The sequence below is a fragment of the Lagenorhynchus albirostris genome, chromosome 11 (genome assembly GCF_949774975.1).
Source record: "Lagenorhynchus albirostris chromosome 11, mLagAlb1.1, whole genome shotgun sequence".
NCBI lineage: Eukaryota > Metazoa > Chordata > Mammalia > Artiodactyla > Delphinidae > Lagenorhynchus > Lagenorhynchus albirostris.
The window spans coordinates 71,790,355-71,805,549 of NC_083105.1; the positions used below are offsets into that span (position 1 = coordinate 71,790,355).

The 15,195-nt window shown below is 37.0% G+C and overlaps 1 protein-coding gene across 1 annotated transcript in view; it reads right to left on the reverse strand.

Moving 5' to 3' along the window:
- The window catches only part of LRRK2 (leucine rich repeat kinase 2), a 154,293-nt gene that overhangs the window by 30,661 nt on the left and 108,437 nt on the right, over positions 1-15,195 (reverse strand). The window contains exons 35-41 of the mRNA XM_060166543.1: positions 14,797-14,951; positions 13,565-13,711; positions 13,215-13,406; positions 12,410-12,556; positions 9,142-9,242; positions 5,910-6,100; positions 539-699 (exon numbers count right to left, since the gene is read on the reverse strand). Of these exons, the coding sequence (XP_060022526.1) occupies positions 539-699; positions 5,910-6,100; positions 9,142-9,242; positions 12,410-12,556; positions 13,215-13,406; positions 13,565-13,711; positions 14,797-14,951 (1,094 nt within the window). The remainder of the gene's footprint in view (positions 1-538; positions 700-5,909; positions 6,101-9,141; positions 9,243-12,409; positions 12,557-13,214; positions 13,407-13,564; positions 13,712-14,796; positions 14,952-15,195) is intronic.

The following is a 15,195-nucleotide window of genomic DNA, read 5'->3' on the forward strand; positions in this document are numbered from 1 at the left end:
TGAAACATACACACATTCACAGTGAATATGAGAAATAAAGATCCTAACAAGGATCAATTCAATCGGGTCAGATTTTGCCACCGCATCAGTTATAAAAAAAAAAACTTTGGATTTTCAAAGTTATTTGGGTTTCAGAGTTACAAAAAAGGGTTTGCGAACCTGAATTTGGTTTGCCTCATTTTTAGGTAAGTGTTATCAGTAGCTAGACTAAAACTTTGAGGTTCCTTTTCACCACCTCTGGAGTATTTAAACATTTTTAAGTCCAACTTTTAAAAATATAACTTGACATAAAACATACTCTATTTATTTAATTTGTTTTTTACCCTGGAAAATTACATCAGTTGATTTTTTTGCCCTACAGGATATAATAATCAAAATCACAAATGTACTGGTCACAATTATTCACATTCTGGTCACAACAAATATCTGTTCACAGTGTGATAGGCTACAGTGTTCTCTTGATTCTCCTGAACTCACAACTGAAGTCAGTGGTTATCCATTCTGAAGAGGGAATTATCACACAAACCTTGTCACCCACCTGGTGTGCCCTCTGACGTTTTTATCCCCATTCTACAGCAGTACTGAGCAATCCCATAGTCCGCAATCTTGGCAATGATGGCGGCATTGGGATACAGGGTGAAAAGCAACACGTTGTGGGGCTTCAAGTCACGGTATATAATCATGGCTGAGTGGAGGTATCTGCCGTGAAATGCACAGGAAACCTTATTAAAATGTGATTATACCATAATAAATTTTGTCATTATTTTTAAAAATATATGTTTATTACGCAAAGCACCAAAAATTCTGTGCTAAGTTTCACCTTGAAAGTTAAGAGATATTGCAGAAGGAAATCAAAACCTACAAGTCCAATATTACAAAGCAAGCTTATGCTTTTAAAACAAACAAACAAAAAGACATGTCAATCCTGATAAGTGATTTAAACTTTAAGGCACAACCACTTTAAGCAAAGTACCAATTTTTGAAGACTTACCTTTTGTATACTTTAAAAACTACTTAAAAGGAATTCTGAATTCCCTCAATACCATGTGACTATTTTAATTAGTTTAAAATGTAAATATGTTAAATAAGAATTGATAGTATTTTGTTATAACTCCCATTTATTTAAGTTTTAATTTTCTTAAAACCACAGAGAAGTTTTTCTTAGCTTTTAAAATTCTCTCTATTCCATCTCTCCTTTGATATTTTTTTTTCTGACTAAACTATTTCCTAAATTTTTGGAAAATATTTTCTACTTTTTCAATAGTAATAAATCAAAATAAAAGACTTTTCTAGCTATCAATACTGTACCGTTTGAAGATGTAATTTACTTTAAAACCCAATTCTGTTATAAATTATCAAAGAACATTTTAGACCAAGAGTTGGAATGAGTAAAACATTGTCTTGGGAAAGGTGATATGGGGGATTTTAAAGTCTTTCCTTTTAGAAACAGATCCATTCAACCATCAGCAACTAGAGTTGGACACTCACTGTAGGTGAAGAATAAAAACTAGTTAATATAAAAAATAAAAAGTTTTCATCTCAACCAGGTCTTGTCCATTCTGGAAACATGGCCGAAGAGCCATTACTTTGCCCCAACTACTAAAGTAACTCTATTACCTTTCCTTACACACTCGTAAAATTCAGATTTCCCCCACTCTGTATACCCTGCCCTGTGACATTAAATTTGCCATAGCTCTGCACATGATCTCACAACTACATTATGTCCTACCTTGAGAAAAGAATTTTTCATAGAACTTAATAGAGGTAAATTTAAATCCATTGTTTGTGGCTTTTGGTTTAGGTTCACATTATATCAATAAATATTTACTCCATTACCTAATACCAATCACTGCTAGGGGCATTAGGAGCAGAGTGGCAGCAATACCCTGAACTTTCCACTGATTGATGGGAGTGTATGTATCATTTAACGGCATCAACTAATGCAGGAGAAGATTCTTTCTCTTCCAGGATGTAGTTAAGACATTTGACATTAGGCCTATTCCTTTCAGTAAACATATTTTTGGTTGAAAAGTAAGATAGATGTACTAATGAAGTTGACCTTAATAATAAGTTATGGGCTTAAAAGAAAAATTTACTAAGGGCTTATTGAAAAGCCATTAGCTACTTTGCCCTGCTGAAGAGAAAAGCTGGGAGATTAAGAACAAAAAAGTTAAAGCCAAGTCATACATAATTGAATGGCATCCAAATCCTTCATAATGCGTGCCTCTTTCAGAATATTTATAGAATACAGACTCTCTCGGAATACTTTCCAAAGGTTAAAAAAAATTAGTTAAACTTAATTTGAAATTATGTCAGTGGGAGAGAAAGATTATCTGGATTAGTTAAAATGTTCAGTTATAGAATTTAATCTTAAAACTGCAGTTTTAATAGCTTTTAATAGAATAGCAGAATAGCTTTCAAAATATTAACAAGTACAGATCTTGTCTTACTAAGAATAATTCAGCCATAATTTATGTATTACATGACAGCGAGCATTGTCAAATATTTTATTAAAACAAACTGGTCTAAACTCAACTAGTCATTTTTAAATTGTGATTATCATCAATGTTGCTAAGAAACTCGTATAACTTAAAGTAAACTTTATCTCATCCTAAAGAGAATTACTCTAAAAATAGAATGCCTTCATTCATTTAACAAATATATATTGGGCATCTATGAGGGACAGTCACTGGGGATATAACGTCATCTTTGTCTCCCTGCTCTTGAGGGGCCACAATCTAGGAGAGACAGGTGCTCAAATAAGGTTGCAGAAATGTGATGAGTACCAAATGCTAGGGAAGCCAGAGGAAGAAAAGCACAAAGGTACAGATAGCAAAGCAGACTCTCCCACTAGACTATAAGTTTTAAACCTTGATAAGAGCAATATAATCCCTATCTTTCCTTCTTCAGCAGCCAGCACAAAGTCCTGCATGGAGACTCAAGAAACATGAGTTAGCCAAACCAACTCTTCATGATGCAGTCAGACATCATTGTGGAGATGGTATGTGAGCAAATTCTAGAGGAAAATGAGTTCTCTAGGCAGACAATTTTTTGAAAAGACAGGAATGACAAATGCAAAGACAGACATGGATGTCAGTGAGAAGTCAAGCCCTTCAGCATGGTTAGAACGAGGGCAGTGGAATGGGAGGAGGCTGGAGAGGCAGGCTAGAGGATACATAAAGCGTTTTGACACTATGGCCAAGGAGTTTAGATGTATTCTGCAGATAACTTGGAATGCCAGGGAATTTCAAGGATAATTAGATTTTTATTTTAGAAGAATATAATATCAGAAATGTTCTGATAGTTCCCCAGAGGTACCGGACCAAGTCAGCAGTAGTGGCATAAAAATAAATTAATCAATTAAAAAGATGATGTAAAACAGTCAAGGACCTGGCAGACAAATGAGTACTTACTTTTGTGGGAGAGGGGGTTGCTCTGGATGTGACTACGAAGACCTTTGTTGGCAAATGGGAGATACAAGATAAAGAACAGATTCATGGTGGAAGGAAAAAGAGAAAGCAAATTCAATTTTGAACATACTGAAACACAGAAGCTTATGGGAAACATAGGTGACCATATCTTCAAAGGTAGTTGAGAATTATAATAAAGAACTCAAAGCAGCAGACAGTTAGAGGTGTGAACTAATAGCTGAAGGCAAGACTGCAAAAGAGAAAATATGGAACATGAAGAAAGTTCCTGTATGTCACTCTAAACAGCGCCATCATTTAAGGGACTGCAGAGGCGTGCGACTTTATTGTCTCTTTCTACCTCCATAGTTATAGCTCTGTGCTAAAATATATTTGGGAAGACAAACTCTAATGCTGAGATTTTTAAATACTTAGTGCTGGGAGAAGATCGATTGCTACTGAAATCTACTAGCCTCTTGTAGCACAAGACCCAGAAAGCTCCCTTGGCATTATGCTGAGAACAAATCAGGCAAATGATAGGAAAATATGATGAGATTTCACTTACTTTAACAGAAACTGCTGGATTTGTTATTTTAAGTAAGGTCTTCAAGTTATTTAAGAGATGAGGTCTTTCAAACAGTGATGAATTTTTTTAAAAAATCAATTATTCATTTTATAAATAAGCACTTTGGGAATTATGTGGAAGATTTAGGGAAAAACCAGGACCTGGAGTCGGTTTAATCAAGGAAAATGACCAATACAGCTTTTGAAATACATAAGACATAGTTGCCCTTTATCTAGATTAATTTAGTACAAAGTTCCCCCTGGTGTTCAAAAGTGGATGTAGCAACCCAGATCCAAATCTTTGCATTCCTGTTTCATATAATAATCTGTGTTTTTCAATAGCTTCCGGACTCTTTCAGGAAAGGAAATCTACTCATTTTATTCTCCTATTATATTCCCTATACAGTATTAATAGTTATATATATCAATAGTTTAGTTTTATTTGTTTGTGATCAGTGTTTGTTCTCCTTACCATCCATTCCATTTACATTTCTGGATACTGCTCAAAAGGAATAGACACTATTTAAGAAGGAAAGGAAGAGAAGGAAATTTGCATCCACTTTGTGGCTACCATGCACCAGGCACTGTCTTCCTTCCTTCCTCCCTCTCTCCCCAGTGGCAACATGTGTAATGAGAACGCACCGTTCTAGGTGCTGAGGTACAACGGTGAACAAGAGGAAAAATCCTTGCTATCGTGGCACTTAGATTCTGGTGGCAAAGACAGACAATAAACAAACTTTTAAAATAAAAACATAAAGAATACCCGGCAGTGATAAGTGCTACAGGTGCCAAAGAGACACAAGGTAGCCAGGGACACCCTCCCTGAGGAGAAACCTGAAAGAAATGAGAAGTGATCCAAGAGGATATCTGGAGGTTCGACATTCTGGCCAAGAGAATAGCTGGTATAAAGTCTCTGGCATATTCCAGAAGCCTCGGGGAGGCGAGTGGCTGAGAACAGTGACCAGAGTGAGGTGGGAGAGGGTTGATAACAGGAGAAAGATGTGATCCAACTTCCATGTTAGAATGATCACTCTGGCTACTGTGTGAAAAGCAGGTTATCTGGGGGGCAAAGGTGAAAGCAGGGAGACCAGCTGGGCGAGAAGAGATGACAGCAGCTTAGACACTGCTGGGAGGGAGAGAAGTTAGGAGAAGGAGCTGCATTGAGATATGTTTGCTAAAGACATTTGCTGAAGGATGAGCTGTGGGATGTGAGAGAAAGGAAGGACTAAAGGATGATTCCAAGGTGACACAACTGGGTGACCGGAGATGGAGAGCAGTGGAAAAGGGGGAAATCAAGAGTTTGACTTGGGATGTCTTCAATTATTACAGAAGAACTCGAAACACTATTCACTAAGTATTAGGCACAGTTTAGAGACTACAAGAAAGAGAGAATCAGAGATATAAAATCAAAGCAAGTGTGTGGACAGTCCCTCTGTCTCCAAAGGCCATGGCCTTTCCACCCTCCAAGGCTCTGTCCGGATGCCATCTGGCTGTGGGGCTGGGTGCACCTCTGAGACACACTATGGTCTTACAGGACAACCCAACTCAAATCACTCCAGTCCCCTTCAGAAATATGGCCTCATCTTTCCTCATTAGAATTACCCATGATAACTGACACTTTCCTTGATACTTTGAAGCCTTACCTATATTTTTTTAGGGAAGGTAGATCAATACAGGGTTAAGATCATGGGCTCTGGAGAAGGCCTCCTGGGTTCCAACTGTAATTCTGCTAGCTATGAGATCTGCAAGCTCTTCCTACTCTTATTTTATGAAATTATAAAATCTTATCAGGGAAATGGTAGTTTTACACCCAAATAGTTTGTGAAATATTACCAGGACACATTGTTACAGGGAAGCGTTCTTCTCAAAGTCTGAGAGTAATTTGGGGCTCACACTCATCATGCCCTGAATAGAAAACAGCATGACCTAATCTATTACCTCAGACCATCAGCCACATGTAGTGCAATCCTGTGCTGCAGCGTTCTGGTGAGACTGGCTTTGTCTTGTTGAAGCAGGCGATCCAGGGAACCCTTGGAGGCTAACTCCATCACCAACATTCGAGGACGAACCCCAGCTGCCAGCAAAGATATTAAGCTGGGATGGTGGAGGTGGCAAAGCACCACCAGCTCCTGCAAAGTCAAGAAGCATTTCAGAGTCATAGACAATCAGCTTTTACCCAAGTGTCTCCTTCCTTAAGCCCATCAACACTTGGAGCACTTTTCCCTGAGTGACTGGATTATAGCAAACTTTCCATTTCTTCTTTGAGCTTTTTTACATTTTCCACATTTTCAGAATTAAACCACTGGTTTTGCAACCATATTCTGAATTACAATTTTAAGTTCTCTTTTTCCGTTTGCTCTGCTTTACTGGAACATTTAATGCTAGGACAGGACACTGTCCTATTGTGGCACACTAATAGGTCATGTCAGTCTTGCCTACTGAATCCTCCTTAGCCACAGAATCCTTCTCAGCCCAACATCCTGAGCAGCCACTACTAATCAACTGCACTTTGAGGCATGTGAGGTACAACCTGCCTATTATCTCTGGTTTAATGACTAGAGAGTTTTCTGGAGAGAAATGTCTAAGTCTAAAGAAATGCATGGCATTGACCCTGCCTGAAACTCTCTAATGACTTCCTGTTACTTTTATTGGGTTGGCCAAAAAGTTCGTCTGGGTTTTTCCACAAGGTGTTACAGAAAAACCCAAACAAACTTTTTGGCCAACCCAATAGATTAAGATCCCATGAACTTAAACAGCCATTGCGGCCTGACCCGATCTGCCTTAGCCCATCTTTCAAACCTCATCTCCTTTCTCTCTCTTCCTTATTCACCACCCTTCTGCCACACTGGTGTTCATTAAATCCCCAGCACCGCACACACCCAGCTCCTGCCTTCCAGCCACAGAGTCTTTGCCCTTGCTGATCCCTCTGCCTAGAAATCCCTTCACCCTTCACACAGCTAAAGGCTTCTTGCCATTCAGATCTTAGCTCAAAACTCTTACTTCCTCAGAGTGACCTGCCTTGGACCACCCTTACTAAAGAAAGCAATCACCAGGTGCAACAACCTCTCTCTAATCCAAGAAGTTAGCTGGAACAGAGAGGTCTCCAATCTGATTCCTAGGCCACATCTTGTGAGACTTTACAACCTCTTTCATGATACTATTGTTTTGAATTCCATACATGTTATTCTGTATATTTCACTCTACTCTGAAACTGTATTTAGTTGAAATTTATAGCTTATGTGGTATTAAACTGATTCATGTGTTTTTGTTTTTGTTTTTGTTTTTTATGATTTTGCAGCACGCGGGCCTCTCACCGCTGTGGCCCCTCCCGCCGCGGAGCACAGGCTCCGGACCCGCAGGCCCAGAGGCCATGGCTCACGGGCCCAGCCGCTCCACGGCACGTGGGATCCTCCCGGGCCGGGGCACGAACCCGCGTCCCCCGAATCGGCAGGCGGACTCCCAACCACTGAGCCACCAGGGAAGCCCTGATTCATGTTTTAAATTATGATTTCTGCAGAAGCTCTGCTTCTTAACAACCAGCTTCAAAGATGAGTATCAGTGCCAACTGCATTTATCAGGAAACTGATGTGTGAAGAATTCTGCAAGCTGAAGAATAAAGGCTCAATGCCCTGAGAGGGGATTTTTCAAGAACACGGACTTCAGACTGCAATCATACTTCTTTAGTAGATAAAAATCTTTTTTTCTTCTATGTCTGATTAGCTCAGTTGGCTAAAACTGATGAGAACAAGTCAAGTTAGCTTTGTTTTCTTTCATAAGCACAGACTGGAGCCTAATCCAAATTTCCTATCCTAGAAAAACAGCTCACTGATTGCAAAGAGAAAGGAACAAAAAGAGTGTAACAGATCAGCCCCGATTCATGACCACAGGTAGAATGACCCTTAAAATGCAGCACTGAATACAAGTGTTTTCCTTTCCTTTTCTTTTTTTCTAAAGAGGCATATTACACACACTCCATTGTTTCTATTTCTTCTACTATTTCCTTGGTTCACCTAGCTGCCCATACACTAATCAGTCCCATAAACCTTTCTAGTGTTCTGATTTCCAACAAGGTTCCCTGAGCACATTGCATAAAATTTGAAACATATTGAAGACTAATGATCAAGACTGAAAAATTACAATTAATACAACAAACTGCCTACAGATAGAAAGAGATTGTGCTCAGATTTGGTTCACTGACTTACAAAATATTATATACAAAATATTTATTAGCTTATTCCTACAGCTACAGTGTAATTTTTGGTACTAATAATCAAAATTACTCCAGGATATTTTACACAGACATGAAATTATTTTCATTATTCAGAGTAACTAATATATTGCAACTGTATTTTTTTGTTCATATAAGTTATTTAGATTCAGATTCAGGCACAATTTTTTTTTAATAAATCAAGAAAAAAATAAGAAAGAATAGATTCAAAAATATGGTTGAGTTCTGGTGTAAGACTGCAGAATTCACATGGATTTTATCTCTCCTCTCACCCTGTCTCTCTCACTCATCCCTACTGTTAGGACTCAGAAAAAAGAAATAAATCCCCACCAGTATTCAAAACAAGAGAGGGTACTGGAGTGACCACTCTTGGTTATGCATTCAATCAACTTTCACTCTTCCTAACAGTACCCTGACTTTTGCTGAGGTATCCAACCCTCAGCCAAGCAGCCCGTGAACTTTAAGGGGAACTGACCCCAATCTCAGCTTCAGGGAAAGGTGGGGATATTTTAAATAATACCCTGCTCATTATCACAGTGATTGGTTCAATAACACAGGCCTAAGCCAATCAGCAACAGTACTGCCCTGAACATTGGTGCTTGCAGAGAAAAGAACGTGTGACTTAACTGAGGCCAAGAGAAGTGTTTAAATGGACTACTGTTGTATGGATTTTGGTTCCTTTGAATTACAAAAATGCAAAAAAGGTACCCTCTTTTCTTCTGTGCTTGTAAAGCCTGGAACAAAAATTCTCAGAATACTGTCTTTGTTTTTCAACAGAAGTAAGCTATTTCACTCCATAAAGAAAGGACAAAAGTAGGATTTCATAACTAAACTCAAGTAAACTTTGAGGGAAAATACGGTAATTACAAATGCATGCAAAACAAGAGTTCCAGGAGATTAACAATGTATGATTTAATGTAATAATACTGTTGCATTTCTTACTTGTCTTAACAGTCTAAGTGATGTATGTTTATTAAAAATCTTCACAGCCACTTCTTCTCCTTCATAGGACGCTCGATAAACAGATCCAAAACTGCCGTCACCTTTTGTAAAGAAAGTACAAAGCACTTAGGTTAATCTGTGCAAGCAGAAAAACTCAATAAATTGTATCTTTTGTAATTACATCTGTTTCAAAGAGAAATATGACCCACTAGTTTCACTGAATCAAGTCTCCTTTAATGCTTTCTCTTCCTTCTTCTACTCCATGAACTAAGATGGAGTTTCAGGGGGAAACGAAGGCTATAGTAACAGTTAAGTATTGGATTCAAAACAGGATTGGGCAAATAGAAGAAGGAAAAGAGAAGGAAAGCAAGTGGAGGGGGAAGGGAGACAAGAAGAGATGGAGACTTAAATAATAGACATATCCTGCTCTGATTCCCTTCAATCTGAACAAATACTGACAACAAAGAAAAAATTTAATGAGCAGAGAAAAGAAATACACTCTAGGGAAACATAAAATTTTCAGGTGGGAGTAGTAGAGATTTCTAATTTTTTAAAGCCCTTTCCTATTTCATAATCACTGCCATATTAAATTGGAGTATGGGCTGTCGTACTCTTCAGGTAACTAAGAGGAAAAATAAGGTTAAGGACTGCTATTGTGTACTTGTGACACAAAGGTGTGAAAAAATTGACACATAATACCACTGAAGTATCTTCTATTGTGGCTCTCTGGAAAAATAGTCCCTTAAAGAGGAAATGTACCCCCTCCCATAACTCTTCAGATAGACAAACAAAACCCCATATATGTGTATTTTAAAATATTCAGTTGACCCTTGCACAACACACAACATGGGGTTAGGAATGCAGAAGCCCCGAGTGCAGTGGAAAATCTGCACACTGCTGTCTCTGCCTCAAAAACGAAGGAACTGAAAAATGTCTCACCCAAGGAAAGGAAGCTGAAAACAGTTTAGATACAATCAGGACTCAAACCCTAGTTCTTTTGATTTCACACACTATAATCCCTAATTGAACACAAACTTTTCCCTACATTTATTTAAAGATCTGTAAAATAAAAATACAGGTACTGTATTTATTGAAAAAAAAATTGCAGATAAGTGGACCCATACTGTTCTAATCTGTGTTGTTCAAGGGTCAACTGTATTTACAAAAACAAGTCTACTAATATTCACAAATCTATTAATATGTGTCATATAGTCACTGCCTAATAGTAACTGCTATCTGGGAAGGAAAGGGTTAACTGAAGCCCTAAAATTCACTCCTGTCCCACAAAGAAAATGCGGAAGGGAGGGAGATGAATGACCTCCCCCAGATCATCCCAGCATAAAGATACCAGGGTGTTTCTGATTGTAAAATGCTTTTAGAAGGATTTATCTGATTTGTTCAGATCAGTGGCTCTCAGCTAGGGTGACGTTGCTCCCTATCCCCAGCCCCCACCTTTGACAGTGTTTGGAGACAGTTTTGATTGTCAAATCTGAGACGGGGTGAGGAGATACTACTGACATCTAGTGGGTAGCGGCCAAGGACGCTGCTAAACACCCTGCAATGCACAGGACACCCCTCATAACAAAGAATTATCAAGTCCCAAACAGCATCAGTGCAGAGGTTGAGAAACCCTGACCTAGATTGCTTTTTGTATAATAAATAAACATGGAATTTATGAGTTTATGGGAAATGGGGCTAGAGAATGGGGAGTACTCTTATAAACATTTTCCTATCTGCATAATTAAAGAAAGAATAGAAAACACAGGTGCTTTTGAAAGTGGTCAAAAGGTACAAACTTCCAGTTATAAGGTAAATAAATACTAGGGATGTACTGTACAACATGATAACTACAGTTAACACTGCTGTAGGTTATGTATGAAAGTGGTTAAGAGAGTAAATCCTGAGAGTTCTCATCACAAGAACAAAAATACTTCTTTCTTTTTCCTTTATTTTTTATATATATGCAATTATGGATGTCAACTAAAGCTACTGTGGTAATCGTTTCACCGTACATGTAAGTCAAGTCATTATGCTGTACACCTTGAACTTATACAGTGCTATGTGTCAATTACACCTCAGTAAAACTGGTGGAAAAACACAGGTGCTTCAAAAGTGAACTTTTTGAACATTTCTACATAACATTGCTCAAAACATGTCCATTAATCTGAAACACAACTTAGTGCACTAAAAGGGTATATTTGGGGGAGCTGTATCTGATGGCTTGAGACCCTTTCAGAGAAAGAAAATAGTATGTCTAGTACTTGTCTGTATCTTTCAAATCACAAGTCAAGTTTGGTGTTGGTTAAGATCTAAGATTCAGTGTTAACAATTCAGCATTTTGCATTAGCCTACTATTACTAATATATTCACTCTCAGAGTGCAAAGGCATTTAAAATCATTCAAAATTTCCCAATCAATGTAAAGAATAATGGTACAAAGGAGTTTATTTACCCCTACATGTCATATCCCAAATTTTGGACATTGTTTGTTAATAATATTAATATCCTGACACATCGTCTAGTCATTCTCTCTGTGGAAATTTAATTAAAATAAAATGTATACACACATAACAACAACAAATACTCCACAAAGTAAAGTCAGAATTGTCTTCAAATACTTTACATTAAATCAACTCTATACGCTCCATAGCTCCCAAGTATTCTCAGGAATGTTTAGAACTTGAGTACATCACCAATTTAATGCTTCTGAATTTTTAATCTCAAATTGGCTTTTTATGAATATTTTAATGAAAATTTATGATTGTCATACTTGGCAACAAAATTGCTACAATGACTACTTAGAGGTGTTCTTCCTTTACTTATTCTTTTTGTGACTGAAAAATGGCTGCATTACTCAACTGAAAACTTCCTAAATGCCTTCCTTATCACTGAAAATTAAAGCAAATGCAAGGACATATTTCATAAATATGTGTGCTTCCATGGTGGTCCCATCTCAACTCAAACCCAGCCTACAAAAGTGTTGGGGTTTTTTTTTTGGCCGTGTCGTGCCACAGGCAGGATCTTAGCTCCCTGGCCAGGGAATCAAATCCGCGCCCCCTGCAGTGGAAGTGCAGAAACTTAACCACTGGACCACCAGGGAAGTACCAACATGATATTACTTTAAAATATATTATCCCAAAGGAAAAACATTACAAAAAATATATGAAGACACTAAAAACTATGACAATATAATTATATGTAAATATTTTCTAGATTATAAATAAAAGTTGCACTCTAATTTTTATTCTCAAATTAACAAAAATAGTTACCTAAAAGAAACTCTGGAGCTTGTTCAAATTCCAATTCATCATTATTCAACATAATATTTCTAGGCAGGTCAGCCAAAATCAAGTCAGGAGCAATCTGAGATATTGGAACGGTGAGCCTTGGTTGGTCTGGATTCACTAGGAGGTCTCCTGAGAAGTACATAAAACATTTTTTTTTAAAGGTAAACTATTAAGGTTGTACATAAGTTTGTCCTTTTGATTTACAGAAATAATCACATACTTTCTATGATTTCTAATCACTCTTTAAGGTTTTCTTACCAATCTTATTTTTCTCTAGAAACTCTGAGAAAGTTTTAAAAGTTGAATTAATACCTATCTACTAGGAATTTTAAATACTCATTCCTAGGCTCACTCACTAGAAAGTAGAATTCAGAACTGCCTTAGACTATCGATACATGACTAGGAAATTATATATTCTTTACTTTTACAACATTCTTGGAGCACTTAGCCTATGGTTATCATTGCTAAATTACTTCCATGTATCATCTATTTTAATCCTCATAACAATTCTATGAGGTAGTTTTGGTCAGTACTCTTATTTCACAGATGAGGTTATGTTGCTCAATAGCCAGTATTCAAACTCTCAAACCAACATTTTTTCTGAATCTAGAGTATAAGATCTTACTGGGTAATAAACATATTTTTCTGAACTGTCACTACAATTGAATGTAGTATCCTCTAACTCATCCCTTATGGATAAGAATAATTTTTACACTTATTTCAAACCTCACTTCACAAATATTGAAAGGATCACTTAAAAACATTTGTAAGTTGTATCAACACATACCTTCTTCTACTTTCTTCATCAAGTTGTCAAGTAAGATTTTCTGATGTTCTTCACCATCATTAAAACTATATAATGCCCACTTCTTCAACAGAGTTTCTCCTTCACCACAAATATCAATCTCCAATAACCCTGGAAACCACTCTTCCATGAGAGAGTCAATGTGGTCCACAACTTGGCCCAAAAGAATACAGCCTACATAATCCAAAGAAGACTTCATCAACACCCTAGCTGAACCTTATTGTGTCACAAAACTGGAAAGAACCTTATTCTGTCACAAAACTATAAAGCTTTTTTTAAAAGTTTAGATTTCTTTAGTGGTACAATTCAAAGTTTTTAATTAATTTCCTTACCTTTTCTACAAGAAGGAACTGTAATTTTTAAGAAACTCTCTGGGTGATTATCTAAGACTTCAGATCCTACCAAGCAATAAGCTTCAGGAGACCAATTCAAGTAGATGCCTTGTCGCCAATACATTCTGTTTGGGCGAAGTGCTCGTTCTGAAAGAAGTTTAAATGAACCCACATATAGCCATTAATTATTAGCGGCTCCATAAATTAAAGGGGAAAAATTCACTGCACACACCACAAATGACAGTAAGAGAGATATATTTGTTTTGAAGGAAAGTACTGGAATCGTTAATGATATGAGTCCCCATCCATATCTATTAAATATAATATTAAATATTTTATCCTCAATTTTGGAATGAAGTAAATAAAATGCCCAGTATACAACCTAAGATAGATTTCAGGTTCATGGTGTTAAGTAGTTTAGTATGTGTAATAGATGAAGAAAGAGAATCATAAATAAGTTCCCATAACTTTTAAAAAGAGGTTGGTAGTCATGCTAAAACCAACACTTTGATGTGATGTAACTTTCTATATGTCGATTAACTGCAAGCAACATAAGGTTTACTTCAGAATACAGTACCACCTCCATAAAGCTGATTTTTAAGCACATAAAAAATTATATTTTCCCTCTGGAGCACTAAGATCTCTCTTTCTTCCAGGAGGAAGAGCTAGCATTATAAACACCCATTTTTATTCTTTTTTGTAAACCCCTCAGGGATTGTGCAGCAGAATAGAGCTATTATAGTCCCTACACAGAATGGTCTGAATGGTCAGGAACTGTTACACTGTTAAATAAAACTCCCTGACTGCAGTGGTGGCCATTCCTAGTTTTTCTTTGCGCGCACGTGCGTGTGTTTGTGTGTGTGTGTGTGTGTGTGTGTGTATGTTTGTGTGTATGTGTAGGTTGGGTGGGTGTGTTTAAACAAATGATGCTTACTAATTTCACCTTTTAAAACTGCTACTTCTAGTCTGCTTTGGCTTGCAAAGCGAGATAGTCATAGGCATTGTAAATATGTCTAAAATAAGCACACATGGGCTTTGAGGAATTTTCTTCTTAACAAGTTGCATGAATTTATTTGAGTGTATGTCTTTATATTGGCCACTCTGAGGTCTTTTGAGCTTATTTTCTGATTTTCAGCTGCCTTTCAAACAAGTAAACTCTGGGAAAATGACATTAATTTTAATATGCTTTCCTCCTAACTTCTCTAAATATTAATTCTTCATTAAATACATACCTCTTCCTGAAAGCATGTAAGGTGAAATTTCAAGTAATCGATTGATTAATCTCGACCAAAAGCCCATTGGAAAATAAGGCATTTCATACAGTCGAATGATAATTTCAGAGTTCTCACAATGGGGAAGCTCTATTACAGGTCTGTGGTCCGACAAACTAAAGATAAAAGGACACTGTCATTATACAGCTTCATAAAATACCCAATCATGTTGACCAAAGTGCTTTACTACTTGAAATCAATGAATTGAAGATAAATATTCTAAGCAATTGCACTTTTTATAATGTTCTTTCGCTACATGCTCTTCCTACTCAAAATTTAATGGTTATTTAATTAATTCAAATGCATGATCAGATGTAGATGCATGAAATTTTTTCAATAATCTTATTTATACTATAAATA